General features: G+C 39.0%; 1 protein-coding gene across 2 annotated transcripts in view; it reads left to right on the top strand.

Moving 5' to 3' along the window:
• ACOX1 (acyl-CoA oxidase 1, palmitoyl) overlaps positions 1-8,410 on the top strand; it is an 18,404-nt gene extending 9,994 nt beyond the window's left edge. For both annotated transcript variants that reach the window (XM_008566098.1, XM_008566099.1), the window contains 11 exons: positions 305-412; positions 1,462-1,581; positions 1,729-1,844; positions 2,267-2,436; positions 3,554-3,716; positions 4,295-4,485; positions 4,823-5,002; positions 5,149-5,254; positions 5,392-5,535; positions 5,685-5,891; positions 6,645-8,410. In XM_008566098.1, the coding sequence (XP_008564320.1) occupies positions 305-412; positions 1,462-1,581; positions 1,729-1,844; positions 2,267-2,436; positions 3,554-3,716; positions 4,295-4,485; positions 4,823-5,002; positions 5,149-5,254; positions 5,392-5,535; positions 5,685-5,891; positions 6,645-6,695 (1,556 nt within the window). In that variant the 3' untranslated portion in view covers positions 6,696-8,410. The remainder of the gene's footprint in view (positions 1-304; positions 413-1,461; positions 1,582-1,728; positions 1,845-2,266; positions 2,437-3,553; positions 3,717-4,294; positions 4,486-4,822; positions 5,003-5,148; positions 5,255-5,391; positions 5,536-5,684; positions 5,892-6,644) is intronic.
• The last annotated feature ends 673 nt before the right edge of the window (positions 8,411-9,083 follow it).

Here is a 9,083-nt window from a genome sequence, read left to right as displayed (position 1 = left end):
CCTCGCTCAGCCAGTGAGCGGGAACCGGTCTGTATGTGGGATCCGAACCCTCGGCGGGAGCGCTGCCGCGCTTCCCAAGCGGTGCACTAGCGCAGTGCGCCACCGGGCTGGCCCATCCATGAACGTTTTGAAGTACCCTTATATCCTTGTTATCAACCATTTGTAGCTCATCCACAGATGTTTTCTTGGTGGTGGTAGATTTTGTTTTTCTCTGAGAGATTAGTGCTTAAAGGACCTGGCAGGAAGTTTTACCCTCTGTTTTTTCCCCATATTTATCTAAAGTAAATGTAATTTATCGCCATAGGAACTCATCTTCGAGGTTTGGAAACCACAGCCACATATGACCCCAAAACTGAAGAGTTCATTCTCAACAGTCCTACTGTTACCTCTATTAAGTGGTGGCCTGGGGGGCGTAAGTGAATTTTTCAGCATTTATTGGACATTTTGCAGATTTATTATGAAATAATGTTTAGAATGTAGAACTTATGTGAAATTATCATTTTGAAACATAGGAAGAACTCTTAAATCTTAAACTCTTCTAAGCTATGTCACATTCTCTTGTGGTACATGTTATATATATTTATACATTTCACAGAGTGTAGAAATGACAACGCTCTTGTTCTGCTTTTCGTAGTTTTTCACTTAAACTTTCCTTTGTATTAGCATAGTTTTCATAGTCATCATTTAAAATAACTTAGTATCCCCTGTTTGATTAGTCATTTCCATATTGCCAAGCATTTGACATGTTTTCAAATTCTTATTTTAAATAGCTTTGGCATGAAACTTTCATTACTAAATATCTTCTTAATTCCATTTTGAATTATTGTCTAGGGATATATATTTCAGATAGAGTTAGTGTTTGAAGGATCTTGTTATTCACATTATGTATTTTTAATATGTGACGTTATGTTTTGATAAAAAAAAACTAGCATGCAAAAAACAAATACTTCTGTAGCTGTTGAGCACTTGAAACGTTGTTAGTTGACTGGGAAACTAAATCTTTTATTTTATTTAACTATAAGTGATTTCAATGTAAATAGCCACATTTGGCTAGTGACTACTCTCTTGGATAGCAGTGCCTTAGGGAAAAAAATAAGTAATTAAAATTAATGTTCTTATGGGTATCCTAAAATTTTCTTTATGTAAATGCATGAGAAATAAGTGGAAAAGAAAGTAAAGCTGTCTTGTTAAATGAAGGATTGCCTTGCCAAAATTCAGTAAATTTTAGTAACTGTCAGCTTAAGTGAATTTCTTTCTGAAAGCTAGGTATGGTATACTGTCATCAGAAAAGCTTTCTGGTACCAGACAGCTGCCAAAAAAAAAAAAAAAGAAAGGCTTTCTGGACAGACTTTATTGATGTAGTCTAGTGTTTAACACATGCTTTCTTCCCTTCTGTTTCTGCCCATTGGAAATGTTAGAATGTATGCTCATTTCTCTCTCTTGTTCCCTTTGATGTTGCAGTTGGAAAGACTTCAAATCATGCCATAGTTCTTGCCCAACTGATCACTAAGGGGAAATGCTATGGATTACATGCCTTTATTGTACCTATTCGTGAAATCGGGACCCATAAGCCTTTTCCGGGTAAGAATTGTTTATCTGATGTTGAGATGAAAATTAAACTGAACACCTTTCTTTTGCAAAAAGTATAATGCACAACTAAAGAGGAGAAGGAAAAGCCAGGAATTCCAGAGCATAAACATCTCATGACTTTCCTTTGATCTGTGTTAGGTATTACTGTTGGAGACATTGGCCCCAAATTTGGTTATGATGAGATAGATAATGGCTACCTGAAGATGGACAACTATCGTATTCCCAGAGAAAATATGCTGATGAAGCATGCCCAGGTATATTTAGTTAGAAGGTAGGGGCAGAGACATCAGACATGGGGATTGCAATGGCTGTTGATAACGATGGGTTTAGAAAGGTCTGTTCTTTTAGAAGGTAATAACATTTTTACTCTGGATGCTTTTTTTATTATGAAAGTGAAATCAGAAGCAGTTGGCAGGGGCGAGGAGCATATCCTGGTTTGCAAAACTTTCACATGCATTAAAATTACCTGGAGGGCTGGTTGAAACCCAGATTGCTAGACCCTACCCCCAGAGTTTCTGATTCAGTAGGTCAGGGTGGGGACTGAGATTTAGTGATTCAGACAAGTTGCCAGTTGATGCTAATGCTGCCCTTCTAGGGACTACACTTTGAGAACCACTAGCCTAAACTGCCTCTTGGACTTAATAGAAGGAAGCATCTGTCTCATGTTCTTTTCCAGGTGAAGCCTGATGGCACGTATGTGAAACCCCTGAGTAACAAGCTCACCTATGGAACCATGGTGTTTGTCAGGTCTTTCCTTGTGGGAGAAGCTGCTCGATCTCTGTCTAAGGCATGCACCATTGCCATCCGATACAGCGCCGTGAGGCACCAGTCTGAAATAAAGCCAGGGTAAGGGTGGGGTCTGAGATGAGCTCAGTAGTGAAGACCTGGCTTTGACCCCATTCAGATATCAGAATTCCCTAATGTGGATAAAGATGCATTGGTTATGCAGAGTTAGCTAGGATGGCAGTGTACTAGGCCTGCTACCTAGTACTTAGGCTTCCTTTTCTTAAAAGGGAAGATGAGACTAAACACTTTGTTATTTTTAACCTTCTAAGAAAAATAGTAATAATATTACTTGAGCTCTATAAAGGCAATGTTCAGAACGCTGAAGGCACTTTGAAAATTCTAATTACTACTAACAAGTACAAATTATGTGTGGTGAAAGTGGCATTAAATTGATTCCCTTTTGTGTTCTTCGCCATGGTTTATTCCTATTTACTTGGGCATGACTCGCTGATACTCTTTTAACTCTTAATAAAGAAATCAATATGAGCAGACCTTTGCTAATTCCTATACTTCAAAATATACTTCAAAATAACTCTGTGCACTGGGTCTTCTCCAAGACTATGGTCAAAATATAGGTTATTCAGCCATGTAGTGTGCTAGACCTCTTCAGCCTTCTTGCTGTGAGATTAACTAGCTTTGGTTTAGTATGTTTTTTTGTTTTTGTTTTTGTTTTAAAGATGACCAGTAAGGGGATCTTAACCCTTGACCTGGTATTGTCAGCACCACGCTCTCCCAAGTGAGCTAACCAGCCATCCCTATATAGGCATCGGAACCCATGGCCTTGGTGTTATCAGCACCACACTCTCCCAAGTGAGCCACGGTCTGGCCCCATGGTTTTGTATGTTGCTATGAGATACAATTTTGCACCTAGAAAATTCTGTCTGCCTAAGGCATTACAACAAAGTGGTTAAGAGCATGGTCTTTTGGAGTCAAATAGCCTAGATTTAAATCAGGGATCTGCCACTTATTAGCCACGTGACCTCAGGCAGATTCTCAACTTCTCAGTTTTTCTTTGTAAAATGGGAATAATAATAGTAGCTACCTCACAGGTTCTTTATGAGGATTAAATAAGTTAATATATCAAAATGCTTAGACTAGACTAGAACCTGGCACATAGCAGGTTCTGTATAAGCATTCACTTTTTATTTTCTTTTTTTTCTTTTCATGTATAATTTAGTGAACCAGAACCGCAGATTTTGGATTTTCAAACCCAGCAGTATAAACTCTTTCCACTTTTGGCCACTGCCTATGCCTTCCAGTTTGTGGGTGCGTACATGAGGGAGACCTATCATCGGATTAATGAAGGCATTGGCCAAGGGGACCTGAGTGAACTGCCTGAGGTACGTGTTTGGCCGCGTTCACTCATGGGTACACTTCTGTTTCATGTTTGCCTGTTGGATAATATCCAGAGAATATTAAACTTTGGGATTTTCTGAAAAGAATTATATAATCTTAGAACTTTTTCTCACTGAAAGTGGATTATATGTGAAGATATGTGGGTTTCATTTTTAAGTTTTGTTTCTTTGTTTTTTTAAAGGTTAGTCAAATGAAGCATGGGAGTGGAGAAGGAACAAAGAAATCTGTAACTGGTTGTGATCAATTAGTTTTAAACACCACTACACTCAGACCAAACTGTTTTTAAGTATTTTAAATATCATTAGGAGTATTGTACTATGTTGGTCATTCGTCAATCAAAGGAACGTTAAGTGGTGACTTTTTGCCAGATAGAATGGTTTTGGAAGGAGTGTGGGAATGTTATTGATTCAGGCTAGTCAGACAACTGCTTCTTTAGTTTGCATGCATGGCAACTGGTTTGGACAGTGACCGGTCTTGTTAGAGGTGGATACATGTTTTCTCATTGGAAACTCAGGCTCTGAGCAGCACAGATTTCCTAATGGCTTTGTGCTTTTTCCCTCAGCTTCATGCCCTCACTGCTGGGCTTAAGGCTTTCACTTCTTGGACAGCCAACACTGCTATTGAAGCGTGTCGGATGGCTTGTGGTGGGCATGGCTATTCTCACTGCAGTGGTCTTCCAAATATTTATGTCAACTTCACCCCTACCTGCACCTTTGAGGGAGAAAACACTGTCATGATGCTACAGACAGCTAGGTGAGAGCGAAATTCATGATTTATCTGCTAAGAATGTTGAAGTCCTTTTCATAGGCGCTTGTTCCCATGTTTTCTTTTTTGTTTCTTTTGTTTTGTTTTGTTTGCGGCTGGCTGGTACAGGGATCCGAACCCTTGACCTTGGTGTCACTACCACACTCTGACCAACTGAGCTAACTGGCCAGCCCTGTTCCCATGTTTCCTCTTCACTCTGTGTGTGTGTGTGCGTGTGTATGTATTTGTTCCTGAAAGGCATAATTTTGCCCTCTGTGCCTATCACATAGCTTAAGGTTATTTCAAGAGTAGAGTTACTAAGAGCGTGTGTACTGGTGATTTTTAGGTTCTTGATGAAAAGTTATGACCATGTGCACTCAGGAAATTTGGTATTTGGCATGGTTTCCTACTTGAACGACCTGCCTAGTCAGCGCATCCAGCCACAGCAGGTAGCAGTCTGGCCGGCTGCAGTGGATATCAACAGCACCGACAGCCTAACCGAAGCATATAAACTTCGTGCAGCCAGGTGAGCTCACCCTCCGAGTTAAAATACACGGTCAAGGGGGCAGGGGACTCTGGGGCTGCAGATCATATAGACCAGAAGGAGCCATGAGTACTATTGATCATTTCCTCAGATCTCCAGTTGTTGTTTTTTTTTTAATTTCTGAACAGATTAGTAGAAATTGCTGCAAAAAACCTTCAAACTGAAGTGATTCACAGAAAAAGCAAGGAGGTAGCATGGAACCTAACTTCTGTTGACCTTGTTCGAGCAAGCGAGGTCAGTGGTAGCTTTCTCTCACACCACTCCCCGCCGCAACCCCCACGAGCATCCCCCATTTTATTAGTGCAAATCCCTTGTCATCATGTACTGAATCTATTTCCAAGGTTCTCACACCTTGTTTTCTTTTTATCTAGGCACATTGCCACTATGTGGTAGTTAAGCTCTTTTCAGAAAAACTCCTCAAAATTCAAGATAAATCTGTCCAAGCTGTCTTAAAGAATTTATGTCTCTTGTATTCTCTGTATGGAATCAGTCAGAATGCAGGGGATTTTCTTCAGGTGAGTATTTTCTAAGTAGAAGTCTTTTTTTTTTTTTTAAGAAACATAATTGTTATCTACTTTATATTTGTGTGTGTATAAATATTTATATATATATATATATATTTAATTTATTTTCTTATTTATTTATTTATTTGGGTTTCTTTTAGGGAAGCATCATGACAGAGTCTCAAATTTCCCAAGTAAACCAGCATATAAAGGAGTTACTCACTCTCATTCGCCCTGATGCAGTTGCTTTGGTCGATGCATTTGACTTTCAGGATCTGACGCTCGGCTCTGTGCTTGGCCGCTACGATGGGAATGTGTATGAAAACTTGTTTGAGTGGGCCAAGAAATCCCCACTGAACAAAGCAGAGGTAAAAAACCAATGTCTTTTCACCCTTTCAAATTCGTCATTTAAATATTGGGGCAGGAAAAGCCTCTGGAAAGGGATTCATCTGTGAAAACTTTGAAAGCATTGTGGCTGCTTCTGACAGTCACTATATTTGAGCACCAGGTTCAGAAGGAAATTAGGTTGTTCCCACAGTAGACAGGGTTTTAATTCCCTTGGATACTTAGTAACTAATTGAACATTTTCAAACATACACAAAAATAGAATACTCTAATGCACCTCCATGTGCCCTTTGTCCATCTCTTCAACAGCTATCAACTCATGGCCGGTGTGTTTCATCTGAACCCTCACCTCCCATCCCCCACCACCTAGGGATTATTTTGAAACAAATCTAAGACATCAGATACTATGATCCATAAATATTTCAATATGTGGCTCTAATAGAAAAGGACTCCTTAAAAACAACCACAATACCATTCCCACACCTAAACAAACTAATGTCATGAAATACCCAATGTCCAGATTTCCCCAATTGGCTCAATTTTTTTCTTAACAAGTTCTTTGATTCAGGATCCAAATAAGGTCCAAATAATCTCTCAACTAAAAGTATGCTATTTTTAATAAAAGGGGCTGGCCAGTTAGCTCTGTTGGTTAGACCCAAAGGTCAAGGTTTCAGATCCCTGTACCAGCCAGCCGTCAAAAAAAAAAAAGTATGTTATTTTGCTGTTTTACATAGCAATCTCTTTATCAGTGTTTCTTCTCTCTTCCTTCTCTGCAGGTCCACGAATCTTACTATAAGCACCTGAAACCACTGCAGTCCAAGCTCTGAGGTGTCACAAAGACAAGTGTAATTGGCTCTAGAAAGCAGCCTGTGTGCAACTCTCTTCATACATGACACACTAATCTGCGTGGAATCTTTATCAAATTCAAATAGTTATAGAGCAAATGATAAATTGACCCCTTTCCTGTTTTTATAAATGAAGGGAAAAATGAACAGATTTCAGAGATTAGATGAAAAAAAAGCAGATGTGTTTTAAGTGCCGTTAACACTGAAAGGGACCTGTTAGCATTCAGAAAAAGCTTAAGAAATGCAGTTTGACTTCCATTTGTAATGCTGCTGACTAGGCCGTGACTTTGATAATTAGCAGAATTTAACTACTGAGTAGTTAATTATTTTCACATGTTAATTGCTAATCACTGGCTGTATACGTGTTTTTAAGCAAAGTTATTTTTGAAGTGGGGTAGAACACTTCCAAGTTTTCCTGCTAAATGTCTTACCACTTCTACCATGAGGCCTGGCTAGAAGGCAGGACTGAAGAAAAGAGACTGGGGGAAAAAAACTAATCAGAAAACTGAATGTGCGCCAGTTGATGCTTGACACGTTTTCCTCCTGCTTGCCCTCCTTTGCTGATGCATTGCTCCAGTCTAACTTCATAATAGCATTTTTCCAACAGGAAGATTTTTTCAGCATAGGCCTCCTGCAGGATCACTGTCTCATGTAATTAGGAATTAATCTTCCATTCAAAAGAATCTCTAAACTGTCACTTTAGTAACACTACAACTCCCTTTGTCCCCAACTTCTTGGGAAAGTGTAGGTAGCAAAGTTATCTCTACATTTGATTTTTGGCCGCTGCTGGGACCATAGTCAATGGTGTTTGATCTCCCTCCCTCCCTATTTCCCTCTCCCAAAAGAAATACTGAAGAAAGGAGAAAAAAATATCATGGTTCCTTCTTAGTAGAATAAATGGAGGGAGAGCTCTCAGCCATGGCACTGCTGTAACATTGGTGACCATATTAACGGTTTTCTGAGACAATCCAGATTTCACATTTCTGTCATCTTAAGCCGTTAAATGCTTGGAGGTTACAAATTATTTGGCATTAAAAAAATAAAAATCACTCAGGTAACCTCTTACACTCAGAAATAGCGCAGAAAAACCCTTTGACACAAACCATGTGTTTTGATTCTTTGTTCAGAAAATATCATTGAAACCATGGCTAGAGGATAAATGAAAGTTCCATAGATTCTGTTTCTTATTATCGTGTGTATATCTGGCTTTCTTTTCGGTATGTTTCTAGGAGCTTTATTTGAATTGCTAAATTTGTCTTTCAGTTGAAATCTAATTTACACAATCATCCTTTATTTAAACATGTACCTCTTAATGACTTCTTCCTTAAAATCAATGTAAAACAACACGGCACTCTTTTTTTAACCTGTTAACTGTTTATCTGTGACATCTGCCTCATGAAAGCAATTGTTCTGGAATCAGTCCTGAGAATATAGGATAATTCAGTGGAAATGTAATTCCTGTCTTGGGACCTGACATAAAATCTTTCCCAGGGGAACTGGTAATATGGGACTTTTAGGTTACAACAGAAATATTGAATGTTGACAAAAGCCTTAATCTTTCCACTGGGAGAACTAATATTAGTTTATAGTATTATAAATATTATATTAAGGTTGAAGATTAATGCTGTGTTAATCTCATTTGGGTATATCTTGACAGTACAGATTCTGTAAAATAAACTTAAATGGCTTAATATTGACTTATTAAATCTAGAATTATTTCAAACTAGTGTTGAAGTACCTTACAGATGAGTGTCTGTGGGCAGGATCCGAGGGTCTTGGAAATTACCCCCACCTAATCTAGCTGCATAGATCTGGGATCTATCTTAGTAAGTTTGTAGAGGTTGTAGACCCTACAGGGCCACCTTTGATCCAGCACCTCGAGTTTTATTTAAAGACTAAATCTGGGTGCCGGCCCCGTGACTCACTCAGGAGAGTGCGGTGCTGATAGCGCCGAGACCGCGGGTTCGGGTCCCATATAGGGATGGCCGGTGCACTCACTGGTTAAGTGTGGTGCTGACAACACCGAGCCAAGGGTTGCGATCCCCTTACCAGTCAAAAAAAAGAAAACCTAAATCTGGCATTTGATACTATTTTTATTAACATTGGAACGTTTTTTCTTGAACTCTATACAGTGTCATCAAAGAATAAAGATATAATAAAACCTCAGTATAACTTATAACTGCTATTAAGAGAGAAAGTATGCCACACAAACATAAATTTAAATTATGAAGAAATTTAGAATATAGGTTTATTAGGTTCAGGTAACACCACGAACAAGAAAGGAAGCATGAGACCTGCCTGAACAGATAGCTATAAGTCAGCTTCAGTTGCTGTAATTGTGAGCAGCGCTGGTCATTTTACGAGTCCCTG

Source organism: Galeopterus variegatus, unplaced genomic scaffold (assembly GCF_000696425.1).
Source record: "Galeopterus variegatus unplaced genomic scaffold, G_variegatus-3.0.2 Scaffold219, whole genome shotgun sequence".
In the NCBI taxonomy this organism is placed as follows: Eukaryota; Metazoa; Chordata; class Mammalia; order Dermoptera; family Cynocephalidae; genus Galeopterus; species Galeopterus variegatus.
This window is presented reverse-complemented; position numbering and strand designations above follow the sequence as displayed.